Raw genomic sequence first — 14,573 nt, forward strand, 5'->3', positions numbered from 1 at the left:
GTATTTGGTGTATGACTTTCACACTGTTTTTATTGAAAATATTGTTTTAAAAATCTATTTCATAAAACTTACACCAGTAGGTATGATTTTATATTCCAATAATTTAGATAACCAATCATCATGTTAGATAAGGAATGTTCAAAATCTATACAAATCTCATCACCTTAATTCAGGCATTCATGTAACTAATCATGATAGACTTGGAATTTGCAAGATATTTGATACAACAGAACATGTTATTATCAACATAGCTTACGTGAAACTTATGAATGTTAAACAGCAGTCCCTCAGTCGTGTCCTGTTATATATTTGACTTTCCTCAACTAATGATGGCGATGTAGGACAATGTATGAGGAATAAACCACTATGTAGAGCTTCCTATCCACTATGATATTGTTATATACGAACAACAGCCCTAAATGAAATTCTGTCATAAATAATTTCTAAGTGCAGAGATAATTTAAACACATGAGAATAATAAGAACTCTTCTAAGATCCCATTTGGAATGGGTATGCACAGTATGATGGCCAATGTCCAGCTTGTCCAGGTACCAAGAATCATAACAGAATTTTATAATTGATACAACTCAAACAACTTTGTCATGGAGTAATGTGTAAGCATGTTCCAACACACATATGAACCACATCAACGCCTAACATATGTGAAAATTAAAATTTCAGGTACATGACTTATTCCCAAGGTTTAACATGTAGTAAGAGATTTAAAATCCTAACTTTACTAATCGCAACCAGCCCTGTTTTCATAATTTAACACACTTATGTCACTAGCATGCTACAATACCCACATGAGAAGAATTATGTATCTAACAGCGCAGCCCAGCCGACCCGGTCGGCTGGGTCTGACAGGGTATTCACAGGCCCATTTTGGGCCTGTGTATGCTGTCAGGAAGCCCTTCCTATACAGAAAAATTTTCTGTATAAAGTATAACAAAAGACTTTTCTCAAGGCCAAGACCCAGGCCAGCACCTATTGACGGGGTCGACTAGGCCTGCCCCAGCCCTGCCACAGCCAACCACACACCCAGCCAAGCACTTGGCTGGGCCTGTCGGTTCGGCCAGCAGCTGACAGTCAGCCGAGAGCCACTCGGCTGGCTGCCAGCCAGCCAATCCAACAGCCGATTCTTCAAACAAAATGTTTTATTTATTTATTATATATATATTTTTCTTTTTCTTTTTGAAAGGACAAAGCCCAGCCCAGCCGACCCTGTCGGCTGGGTCCACCAGCATGTACACAGGCCCAGTTTGAGCCTGTGTATGCTGTCAAAAAGAACAACAGCATACCTGTTACAAGAAAATTGATTTTTTTTTTATAAATGTTTTTGTTACAACCCTGCCCAGCCCAGCCGACCTTGTTGGTTGGGCTTAACAGCATATACACAGGCCCAGTGTGGGCCTGTGTATGCTGTCAACAATCAACAACATAAAAATTTTATTTACACAAAACTGCCTGTTAAAAATATCATGTGTTTTTTTTTGTAAAAGGGAAAAACACCCAGCCCAGCCGACCCTGTGGGCTGGGTCCAAAAGCATACACACAGGTCCAGTTTGGACCTGTGTAGGCTGTCAAATACGACAGCAAAACCCACCCCACAAAACTGGGTTTTTTATTACTGCATAAAACTGTGTTTTTTTTTTCTTTTAGAGAACACATACCTGCCCCAGCCGACCCAGTCGGCTGGGTCCAACAGCATGTACACAGGTCCAGTTTGGACCTGTGTATGCTGTCAACAACAGCAGCACCACTGATCACAAAAACTGAAATTTTCTTTTTAAAGAAGATACCCAGCCCAGCCGACCCTGTCGGCTGAGTCCAAAACATGTACACAGGTCCAGATTGGACCTGTGTATGCTGTCAAAAACAACAGCAAAACACCTATTTTGCAAAACTGCCCCCTAGTATATCATATATATATATATATATATATATATATATATATATATATATATATATATATATATATATATATATATATATATTTTCTGAAACAACAAAAATACAGCCTATACGAAACGGGATAACGGTGGAAATCGAGGGTCCACTGTTCCTCTATGGATTTCCATCAAAAGAAGCATGGAAAATCCAATCTTTACCCTATTTCTCATTTGTTTTAAGAAGAAGTACCCGTACCTTTTTGGAAAACAAAGGAGAATAGAGGTTGTGGAGGGCGTGTGACTGAGCTCCGATGTCTCCAACCTCCTCTTCTACCTCCTTCACTCTTCCTTGCCTTCTCCTCTCTCTCTCTCTCTCTTTCTCTCTCTCTTCTTCCTGTTTTTTTTTTTCTTCAGCCAAAAGAAAGAGAAAGGGCTGCCGCCCCCCACTTCCTTCTCCTATTTAAAGCTGGAAACTCTTTAGTGAGTTTCCAAATTTGGGTCTCCCACATTAGGGAGTTTCCAAACTTCTAGGCTCCTTCACTAATTAACATTTGGTTGACTATTTGACCTCCTAATCCTAAAAGGTATGGAATCCTCTATACCCTTTTTTTATTTAGGGAAGAGGGCTAACCCTAAACCCTCTTAACTCTATTCCCGAAATTAATAAAAATCATTAATTTAATAAATATATTTTTTTGAATTTACTTATTAATAGGTATTCAAAAGTTCCCAAAATTGGTCATGTTGACCATGGAGACTTTTTATATACTAATAACCCCAATTTAAAGCTCCCAGCTGAATTTAAAGTCATAAAAATGTTAAGCTTGGATTTTTGGATCGGATCCGGATCCAAGATCCAAACTCGTACTCATACAAAATTTGGATTAGGACTTGTATCAACTCCAGATTTTTATAGGACTTAACTAGGACCCAAATCCATAAAAATTTGGATCCTATACCTTGGATTCAATCCGATCCAATTTCGGATCCGTTCCAACAAACTGCTAAAATTTTAGAAAAACGTGATTTCTGGGCCAACCGGAACTCGGATTTGAAAAAGTAAAATACCATTGCACTCAGAATTTCGAGACGCATCCAATGATATATTACATGAATATCAAATTCCGAATTTCGCCTGAAAATAACCCGAATGTCGCTTGAATTTCGCTTGAATTTAAAGGTTGAATTTAAAACTCTTTGCCACACATCAATTGGCTTGTCTAGACCCTGATGATGAGACTTGGGTCAAACCCAAACTCTAAGACCTTGGTCTAAACTCGAGCCTCAAACGATTTTCTTACCAGACTTAGCCAAATTTCACAGTTTTCATGAAGCGACTAAGGTCTGAAAACACGAGATTTTACAGAAAATCAGATCCTATGTCCATTTTTTCAGAAAGATGAACAACAAAGTCTGAGCTATGAACATTGCCAATTGCTTGCATATTCTGTAAGAAAATCTTGATTGATCAGGCATTCTTCCAGTTTCAGTGAATTTGGAAGCAAAGGGTAAAAAAAAAACAAATCATGGAGATCATTCGGCATCTTCCCATTTACTTACTTCAGTGAGAACATTCAATTGTCTCTATCTTGAGCCGATTGTTTGAAATTGACTGTAATTTGTATTCTGTATGACAATTTTCAGATTTACTTTTGCTTGAGAACTGACTATTATGATGAAGCGAGAAACATTGCTCAGTCTTCCAGAGTTTCTTATCAGTTCGCCTCTCAGGTATTATTATTTGAGTTAGGTCATATATTTTTATTCTGCTCCTGTACAAAATCCATTTTTTACTTCTAATTTTTTTGCCAGCTTGCTGAATGGATCATGACTGGAGGTTTTGTTTCTCCTGAAACTTCAGCTGCTGCATCTGAGGAATGTGAAAAGATGTTAAGAATAGGAGATCGAGCTGGTCGACCTGGTTATGATAAAAAAAAGTTGCTCCTTTATGCTATAGTCTCCGGATGTCGTCGTCAAGTTGATAGGTTGCTTCGGGATCTTCCATCACTTTTCACAACTATAGATGATTTCTTGTGGTTCATGCTCTCAGCTGTACGAGATGGTCCAAGCAGACTCTCTTCTGCAGTACCAAATGATAACTTGGTGCCATACACGTTAGAAGATTTGCAAGTGTACCTGAACAAGTTTGAACCATCATACTACACTAAAAATGGAAAGGATCCTCTAGTTTACCCATATGTATTGTTTTTAAGCATTCAGCTGCTTCCAGCAGTATCATACCTGTTTAAGGAAATTGGAGATGAGGGATACAATATAGATGCTGTACATATTTCAATCTCGCTAGCAGATCATGGGGTCCTTTCTGAAGATACTAGCATGAGGCATAAACTTGGAATGATGGATGCATTTGCTGAGGTTGCTAGCATCATTCGACAGAATGGTTCTCTATATCTTCATCAAGGTAATCTTCCATTGGCCTTGGAGTATTATGGTCAAGCTGCTGCTGCAATGGGTGGTGGTCGCATGTCATGGGTTGGACGTGGTAATATAGATCAGCAAAGACAAAGAAACATGATGTTAAAACAGCTTCTTACTGAGATCTTGCTACGGGATGGAGGTATTGCTTTTCTGCTTGGTGCAAGAGGTTATGGAGAAGAAGGTGCATTACGACGATTTTTTAGTGATAGGGTTACACAACAGAAATTTTTGCTTGAAGCTGCTCGCCAATGTCAGGAGTCTGGGCTTTATGACAAAGTAAGTAACTTCTTGTGAAGGATTAAATTGGAAGCTTTATCTGGGTGGCTGTCTGTAGGGTGGTATAGTTCCCTGTCCTTGTGTTCTTTTTTTCCCTTTTTTGGCATATAAGCAAATTAGCTTCTTTCTCCTATTGGTATCTTCAATAACATAACATGCCTGCATGCTTCTCTGAATATTCTCTAACTAAAGCAGGATAAATCTTTCTTGACCTAGCATCAATAGGTGGCCAAAAACTTTGTTACAAGCCAAAGTAGGTCTGAATTCTGAAAATCATCAGTTGAACACCGGTGCTGAGTGCAAACTGTTGACCCACAAAGACTTACATAGTTCTTGGTCAACATGGATAAATGAATAATCGTGTATTTTTTAAGCCACAAACATCCCATTGGTGGCTAATAACCAGTGAGTTAACCATGTCATCATTGTCTCATGTTAAGAGGATGATCACCAACTTAAACACAACCGGTTTTGTTGTAAAGATCTGTTGTTACAAGGTTGGGTAATTTTAGTTCTTACAAAATATACCACTGACGTTACATAGTCAGTGCCTCTTAACCATATGAGCACATAGCTGGTTTAACCTAGGGAAATAAGCAGGCAAAGGAGAATGGCCTCTATGATCACTAAGGATCAATCTTGTTGCACCTTTACTTTCTTTTTTCCTAGATCCAGTTCCTGTATTTAACATTTACAAATATGGAAATAAAAAAAAATGCAAATATCCATAATGTCCGTTGTGTGAAATTAGATGTTTGCATACTATACTTCATTAGATTAAAACCAAACAGGTGCACATTGATGTGAATAACGAGTTTTTCTTTTTTAATTAATCAATTCTAAGTGCATGTGCACATTGTTTTTCTACATCAAACCTAGGTATAATAGAAAATTTTCATGCAGTGCTTTCGCTTTTATTTTGGCTATGTTTGGTAATTTATTAGGTGTTGGCAATCCAAGCATGCAATAAGAGAAGTGTTGTTTATATTTGCAACTTCTGGCACAAGAAAGGTTTGGGTCTTCATTCCTTTCTGTCATGTTCCATACAAAAATATACAACAAAGTGCATAGAATAAAGGGATGAAAGATATAAGTGCGTTTATGTAGCCATAGGCTAAAAAGACATGTAAACTCAGAAAAAGACTACAATGTCGTAGGATAAGAAGACAAATACCCCTAATAAGAATGTAATGTACAAGAAGGTATATCATATATTTCAACAATTTGGAATATAGAATCAATATTATGTTTGTCTCACCTTTAATTTTTAGTATCTCGAGTTTGCTGCCCTTTTTCTAGTTGGCTATAGGGATTCTTTTTCAGGGACGTCGTAATTCTTTCTTTTCAATTATTACAGTCTGGAAATTCAAAAAAGGGTTGGAGCTTTTGGGACAGCATTGGAGACAATAAACAAGTGCCTTTCTGAAGCTATTTGTGCTTTGTTTCGCGGTAGATTGGACGGTGACAGCCGTACTGCAGGTCTGATTCATGCTGGTAATGATATTTTGGAGGCATACAAGTACATGCCTGAGTTCAGGTATTTGACCCATTTCCCCTTCTCTGTCTCTTTTTTTTCTTTTGTTTTTTGTATTGCCTACTATATGGAACTAGGGTGGATCATATCTTTGTTGATGTAAGTAAACCTAAAAGTTAAATTGATATTCTCAACATGAACTAGGGTGGATCTCTTTTTTTTCTTTTGTTTTTTGTATTGCCTACTATATGGAACTAGGGTGGATCATATCTTTGTTGATGTAAGTAATGTAACTATTGGTAACACAAATATGGAAACAACGGAGTTGATATAAGTAAACCTAAAAGTTAAATTGATATTCTCAACATGATAATTAATAGCTGAGTTATTCTGTATTTTCTTTTAAGTATAAATGCTGTTGATATTTATTGATCTGGAATGGATGTCTAATTGGTTTTTATTTCAATAACTAATGATTGGAGGATTCTCAGAACTTCAGATCTTTCTTTTATTAAGAACACCCAAGACAACTTAGAAAAATCATCGACAATAACAAGATAAATAATGACATTGGGTCCTGGTAGGAATCTTACTAGGACCCCATACATCCTCGTGAAGAAGTTCAAAGACCTTATAACTGGACTGACTCTGACTAGAAGGAAACGAATTCCGATGATGCTTGCCCAATTGGCATGCTTCACACTGGAATGATGTAGTAGACAGAATTTGAGGAATGACACGATGAAGCTTTGACAATGAAGGATGTCGAGACGACGATGCCACTGAACAAGACTCGAGGAAGAATCGACTGCAACATAAATGTTTCCCACAGGGTGATGTAAGGTGATGATTAGCTATAGTTGTGATGGGTGGATGAGGGATGGCGGCTTGAAACTAGTTCTCTATCTTATTTTGTGTTTTGGGTTTTTGTTATTAGAACTCATTAACTTTGCAAACATTTATTAATCATGTATGGGTATTCAGGAACCCTCTTTTAAATGTTCTTCATAGTCTTTTCTTACTTGAATGGTTTATGGATACAAATGCTAAATTAGTTGCTCTGTTGGATCTAAATTCAAGTCCAAATCATGGTTGGGCTTGATTCATTGATGTATTTGGATACTCGCCTGTAAGCTGCCAAGGTTTGCTAATTTCGTTCTTTCAAACAATTTTTCATTATGCGATCAATTTGACTCTAAAAACTAAACCAAAAAGAAAATTTAAAATTGTTGCTAAATTTTTCAAGTTAGAGATTTTGGGGCCTTAAACATAGACTAAGCTTAGGTTGACTTAGTTGGGGGCAATCTAGGTGTTGAACTATAAGAAGCCAGGTTGGATGATATGTGTATTAGAGTTTCTTTACTTAGGTCATAGATGTTAAAATAAGGGGTCCTTATTTATAAATTTTCAAATAGGTTTTTATCCTAATCTAATGTTTCTGAGAACCAAAGATCCAGGTCTGCCCATGGATGACATGATAAGATCTTATTGGTTGGAGGTTTAAATGTCTCTTTCTGTTTGACCAGAGTTACATTGCTTGGAGGCTAAGGTTTTTGGGATAAAAAGATAAACATGATAGATATTATAAGACACCATATGTACTTTATATTCAATGAATTCAGTTTTTGACTCTTAGAGATAAGGGAAAAAAGCTTCTAGAGGCTTATCTCTAGTTGCCACGTGAATCATGACCAAATGAGTTGCTAACGACACATGGTGCTAATGACACTATGAAAGTACTAACAACACTTCAAAATGCTAACAATATATTGAGATTTGCTAATGACAATTTATTATTTTTGAACCCTCCTAACAACACATAAAAAAACTATTAACGACAATTCAAAACCTGCTAATGATAATTTGATTGTCCTTATAAAATGTATTACGGCAAATCCTAATATCGTTAGAAAACTGGCTAAAATAGGTCAAATAGGTTAACTTATTTTGGCCATAACTTCTTATTTAAATGTCAGATTAAAGCATGATTTGATGCATTGGAAAACTAACATTTTCAATTTTCATTTATATTTTACGTAAATAATAAATTTGATTATTTTGGTGTTAAAAAAAGTCACTCAAAATAGATTCTACTTGAAAATAGAAATTTTACTGAACAAGTCATCTTGTTTTGGTCATAGCTTTTGACTTTGATATTGTATTGACCTAATTTTTTTTATTTAAAAGTTAAAATCTTCTAGTTTAATTGATATTTTAGATAAAATCTTGGTGATTATGTTTTAGAGGTTAAAATAAAATTACAATTAGCATTACTTTGAAGTGAACTGAAAGCACTGAACTTTGGCATATGACTGTTGACATAAAATGATTTGGTTAAAATTGGGGTGTCCACATATGGCCATTTTTGTTGTCGAGAATGTGAAACTCGGTCTACAATAAAGAAAGTAGACACATGGGTTTTGGAAAGACCAAATGATTGGCTTTGACACTAGCCTTTTCAAAAAAGTCCTATGAAAGACAATGACATTGACAATAAGTTATGCATTTTATAGTTAAAGGCATATACGTAGCTTAACACGAGGGTCGCTCTGTAAAGCCTATATATATATATATATATATATATATATATATATATATATATATATATATATAGACATAGAAGTCTTACCAAACAAGGTTGGATAAAAAACCAAACTAATACCTTGTCTCTCATGAGGGCTTTCCATTGAACTCAGTATGATGAATGATAAGTCTTTGCTAAGCAAGGTTAGATGAAAGACGAAATAAATGCATTGTCGTGTAAGGTTGCACAAAAGATGATTGACAAGTCTTTCAAAAGACAGAGACTTCTTAAAAATGCAGATACAAAGACAATTTTTTTTAATAAAGATATAAGGATATGATAGAAATACTTTTGGTCCAAACATTTTTAGAGATAAAGACGATTAATGTGCTCGTCAGATTGCTTAATCAATTCATGGGACAAACTATAGACCTAATGTTCATCTATCTATAGGATGATCCTAAGATAGGATTGGGTAGGGTTTTCCTAATGGGGATGGTAACTCATAGAGTTTCTATACTTAGGTTATAGATGTTGAACAAAGGAAACTGAGTCCCTATCTATAGTTTTTCTGGCATGTTTGAAAAATAATTTCATGAATCTGAGATCCAAAGATCTAAATCTGCCCATGGATGATAGTGACAAGATCTTATTGGTTGGATATTTGAAGGTCTCTTTCTAATTGACCAGAGAGTTACTTTGCTTGGGGGCTAAGGTTTCTTGGATAAAAAGCTATACATGATAGGTATTCTAGGACTACAAGACATAGTCTAGGTTTAATGAATATGGTTTTTGAGTGAATATGAGATAATGATTTATCTCTAGTTAACTCGTAAATAAAGACCAAATGAACCATTAATAAGACTTTGAAAGCGCTAACGATACTTTAGAATGCTAATGATATATTAGAATTTGTTAACAACAATTCATCATTTTTAGACCTTCCTAACAAACATCAAAAGAGTGCTAACAATAATCCAAACCTTCTAATGACAATTGGATTATCATTAGCAGTTTCTTAATGACAAACCCTAATGTCGTTAGAAAACTTGTTAAAATATGCCCAACATGTTAACTTGTTTCTTCTTCAGAGATATAAGATTGAGGCACAATTTGGTACATTGAAAATCTAACATCCTCAACTTTAATACATATTTTATTAATTCGATCGTTTTAATAATTAAAAAGTCACTCAAAGTAGCCTGTAGCCCAAAATATATTTTTACTAAACAAGACCTTGTTTTGGTCATAACCTTTAACTTCAATTTTGTATTGACCTGATTTTTGTTTTGTTTGAAAGCTAAATTTTATTAATTTAATTGATCTTTTGGATAAAAATCTTATAAATATTATTTTGGATGTTAGAAATTAAGTTAAAATTAACAGCACTTGATTTTGATATATGATTCCTGGCATGTAATAAAATAACTGGGTCAAAATTGGTATTGGCCTTGCCACAAGTAGCGTACGGTAGTAATAAGCAGTAGAGCGTCACAAAAAAATTACTTATATTGGCATATTGGCAGCTACACTTGCCACTGTAGGTATCTAAATTTTTTGGTGCGCACTAAGCATCGCGCCTGTTATTTTGTTCTGCCTCTCTCTCTCTCTCTCTTCCCACGATACTCCAAGAGCTCATTCGCCCCCCCTTCTTCTCTCCCTCCCATCGCGCCTCTCCTTCTCTCCCTTCCCATGAACATGATCGCCTCCCTCCTTCTCTCCCTCCCCAAGAACGATCAGCGCCTCCCCTTCTTTCTACCCATGAGAGCATTGCCTCCTTTCCACCGCCATCTTCGTAGGGATCGAGCCGAACCATCAATCTTTGACGTCCCCTCTGCTCTCCATCTATAATCAGCGAAGATCTTTGAAACCTGTGCCCACGTTCTCTTGAATCTCCAGGTGAAGACCCTTTTCCCCTGTAGCTATGTTGGCTTCGCTCCCTTAGCCACCTGTAAGAGGGGTTTTGGTGTTTTTTGCAAACTATTAGGGTTTTGGAGGATCAAATACATCATCAGAGAGGGCTGAGACATTTCTTGACAGTTTGAAGGTGCAATCTCTCTCTCTCTCATCACCACCATCCTATATTTTGTGTGTGTTTTTCCTTAATATTCATTGTTTTTTGCAGAGCCTGTTAGGTTTTGGAAGGTCTGATACATCATCGGATAAAGAGGGCTGGGACTCACAAGGTAAACTAAGCCCATATCGTATGCATGCCTACAATTTTTAGCATGTTGTCAACCACTAGCTTGTTAGTATGACTTAATTAATAATCTTTGTAGGCTTGATATGAATGACCTTTGGATTTCTTCATATCTATATAGAGAAGAGTGATATACACTGTAATAGTGTCTATGCCAGGGATGTCGATAATGTTGTTTTAAGCTGATACCTATTAAGTGTCCTTGTAATGACATGGAAACTAATCCTTGCTTTTTCCAGGTACTCGCTAGTACCAGTTTAGGAAGAATTATCTTATAACTGTTATGTTTTACTAAAAGATTAAAGTTCATAAAAGATCTTAGATATTATGTTGAATTACTATGGTTAAGGATTCTATTCATTCTTGTGTACATTTTGAGTTATTGCATCCCATTGGATGTTTGAACTTCCAATTCCCCCATCATTCTTTGAGTTTGTTTTCAGAACTAGTTTTGTTTGACGTTCTGTTTCTGTATGCTATAATTAATTTTTTGTTTTCCTATTGTTTATGGAAGCTTTTGAGGGGGTGATAGAAGTTTGATGCATATCTTTGGTATATGCTCCATCATTTTCTTGCCTCTTTGTTACTATCAACGCAATTGTTTATCTTAGCATCTAAAGAGTTGCATGTTCTGTTAAAAATATGTTATATTGTTTTCTTGTGTCATTTTTGGTATGCCTGAGCTCTTGCAAGTGTTAGTGGTGTTTATCAGATATGCTTATCCAGGATCACCAGGGTCCTACTGAACTTAACCCAATTCAATTGATCGGATCCAAGAAGTATGGGAATTAAAAGGGTTCTTGTCCAATGATAAGGTCAGTGATTGGGTCCCTATTGCTACGTCTGGCTTTAGATCAGGGCAGGCTGGTGGTTGGGTCTCGCCATGGTGGAAACAACAAAGGAAATGGATTAGGTAGGTAGTTGAGGAAGACGAGTGCTTGACTAGGTCTAGGGTCTGGATGGGGTTAATTACGACCCAGGTTTTGGGCTGGGTTACAATGGATGAAATCACAGGGTCAAATAAGGGGTTTTACGATGTAGTGTTAATAGGATGGTTTGAAAACATTAGCAACTTTCTTTTGAAATAATGCAAATTTTGCATTGATTTGAGAACAATCATTTCTAAAGATATTATTTCAGGAACAATTTCTAGAGTTTGTCATTTATGTGTTACTAAATGATGCATCTAATCTTACTACACTATGCTTGAATCAGGTAAAGTTGGGCCCCCAAATCCACAAAGCTTCATCAAGTAGTTTCCTGGTGCTTCCTTTGATCCTATTAGTAGTATAGCTCCTTTTATTTCAGCAAAATTATGTATATGTATCATGTAAGCTTTGATCCCTTGGTGCAGATGATGTAGACTGATGAGATCTTAAAAACTCATGTTGGATATAGTTCGCCAATTTATGAAGTATCACATTATGCATGGTCATCTGTTTGTTTTGAAAGCATGTAGTTAACAACCTTTATTCTAGATGTATATGTTGTTTATTTGGCCTCCCTAAGATCTTCTTTGTTATCTTTGTCCCCCCTGAAAAACTAAGAACCCCATATCAAGAGCCCAAACATAACTTTTAAAGAGTAAAATATGGAACAAGTGAAGTTGGGGATGGTGTTTACCATTAGTCTGAATTGTTGCGCGAACAACATATCCTCTACATAGAAGAGATTTCAGGATATGGAAACTCACATGGAAAAAGCATGAAGAACACATACTGTGTCGTCCTGCTGCTGATTTCTCCATCTTTTGGCCTTTGTTGTGGTGAAGTTGAGTTTGAAGTTTGCTTGTCCTAGTGAAATTAAGGTATTATGTTTGAAGTTTGGTTGATAGGTTGTTATTTGTTTGATTTATCTGCCCCTAGCTCGTGCAGTTTGTGTTACTCTCTCAATTTAAGTGTGCATAATTGTGAAATGGTTTTGTTATTACAGCCTATTTTTACTTGTCACTAGGACCTATACTCGCCCTTGATTTATCTAGGTTGGTAGGGATGCTCACCTTCCTTTTTCCAGGTTTTAAGCACAACTAATAGTGCCATAAAACCAACAACTATCTTCCACTGATGCGGCTGCTGCATTACTCTCACTTAGATCTAGCACCAGGCTTGCACAATTACAGTTTCTTTGAAAGAAAAAAACTGTATAACATGATGATATGTCCTGATTGGTGAGTGTGCACTATGTCATTGCGTTCCTAAATAGGTATATATAATAATTTCAATCTTCTTTATGATATGCCATGGAAGCTAAAAATTAAAGTAACCAGCAGGTCCATTTATTATTTGATTGCTAATAATTTAATGGTCACAACATAGTCACTTCAGCATTCACTAGTCGCTACTTGCTGGTGCTCTAACTTTGACTTATTATTTTTAAGGGGCATTGCTTTCTAATTTCACCCCTACAAGGTCATCACAGATTCTAATGATGCAAATGACGTGAATGTAAAACCACAATATGCCCACCTATTGGGAATGGTTATCCCAGATTCCTAAGATGAAAATGACTTAGAGATGCAATCTGCAAATCTAATGAGAAAGATCATTCCAAATTATGATGATGCAAATGACATGAATGTAAAACCAGAATATGTGGACATATTGGGAATGGTTATCGTAGATTTTGAAGATGAAAATGACTTAAAGATGCAATCTGCAAATCTAATGAGAAAGGTCATCCCGGATTCTGCTGATGCAAATGACATGATTGTAGATCCACAATATGCTCATTTGTTGAACATGGTCATCCCAGATTCCGAGGATGAAAATGAAATGATAGTTAAGGCTCAGAGTGTCAGACTACAGAGCTACTGTCAAAGGTCAGCTTATATTCTCAAGATGAAAATAAACCAATAGCAAAGGTGCAATCTGTAGAAGTGCTCCCGAAGATCATCTTAGTTTCTGAGTATCAAAATGAAGCAACGGGATTGCTACCAGAGCTACTGTCAATCATCATACTGGATTCTGAGGATGCAAATGATATGATGGTAGAGGTGCAGTTTGCAAGGCTAGTGTCAAAGTTCAACCTGAATTCTGCATGTCAAAATAAAGAGATGGTAGATGCACAATCTAGAGAACTACTGTCATATGTCATCATAGATTCTGAGGTTGAGAATTGAATGGTGCCTGAGGTAGAGCGTGCAGAACTTTTGGCGATGTTCATCCCAGATTCTGATGATGATGATGGAATAAAGTTAAGGCACATCCTAGAAATACATTAACAAAGGTCATCCAAGACTCCGACAATGTCAATGAAAAGATGTCAGAGGTGTAGCTTGCAGAAGAACTGTTAGATGTCATCCCAGATTTTGGATACTATAAAGGCCCATCGTCAGTTACATTGCAGTTTGATACTTCAGATATTTTAAAAGATTTGTTAGATATTTACATTCCAAGTTTCAGGAAGAATGAAATCATGCCACAGGTGTATTTTATCTTTTGCATAATACTAGTTGAAGGATAAAGGGGAGGGCACATTGTTTGGGAGGGTTGAATTCTTTATTAAGACTCATAAACACCCTAATCCTGAGACTACTCAAGTAGTTGTAAGTGCTATTAATCTTTAGTGCATATTTATACTTAATGATGTCTCACATGCTATACATATTGACAACCTTTGTTCTAACTATAGGTTCAAATGGAAGAATGATTAGCTCAGCAAGCTGAAGGTTTCCAAGGTGTTAGGCCCTAATGACATCTACTCACGTCATTGGAAAGGACAAGAATGGGCATGTGCATATGCTTGGATTAGGCCAGACCCCTACTCAAT

The 14,573-nt window shown here is 36.3% G+C and overlaps 1 protein-coding gene across 1 annotated transcript; it reads left to right on the forward strand.

Moving 5' to 3' along the window:
• The first annotated feature begins 524 nt into the window (after positions 1 to 524).
• Positions 525 to 6,415, forward strand: LOC149822339 (nuclear pore complex protein NUP93A-like). The gene is made up of 5 exons (XM_089980264.1): positions 525 to 548; positions 3,537 to 3,623; positions 3,705 to 4,621; positions 5,965 to 6,144; positions 6,340 to 6,415. The coding sequence occupies exons 1-5, from the start codon at positions 525 to 527 to the stop codon at positions 6,413 to 6,415; spliced, it is 1,284 nt and encodes a 427-aa protein (XP_089836390.1).
• The last annotated feature ends 8,158 nt before the right edge of the window (positions 6,416 to 14,573 follow it).

This window comes from Nuphar pumila, chromosome 11 (assembly GCF_984573655.1).
Source record: "Nuphar pumila chromosome 11, dmNupPumi1.hap1.1, whole genome shotgun sequence".
Lineage (NCBI taxonomy): Eukaryota > Viridiplantae > Streptophyta > Magnoliopsida > Nymphaeales > Nymphaeaceae > Nuphar > Nuphar pumila.

What these genes read in the sequence shown, in the direction of transcription:
- LOC149822339 (XM_089980264.1), top strand. Translation starts at nt 525, where the DNA reads ATGGCCAATGTCCAGCTTGTCCAG. An exon ending in CCAATGTCCAGCTTGTCCAG is followed by an intron (nt 549 to 3,536) that starts GTACCAAGAATC and finishes GACAATTTTCAG; the next exon opens with ATTTACTTTTGCTTGAGAAC. An exon ending in AAGTACATGCCTGAGTTCAG is followed by an intron (nt 6,145 to 6,339) that starts GTATTTGACCCA and finishes ATATGGAACTAG; the next exon opens with GGTGGATCATATCTTTGTTG.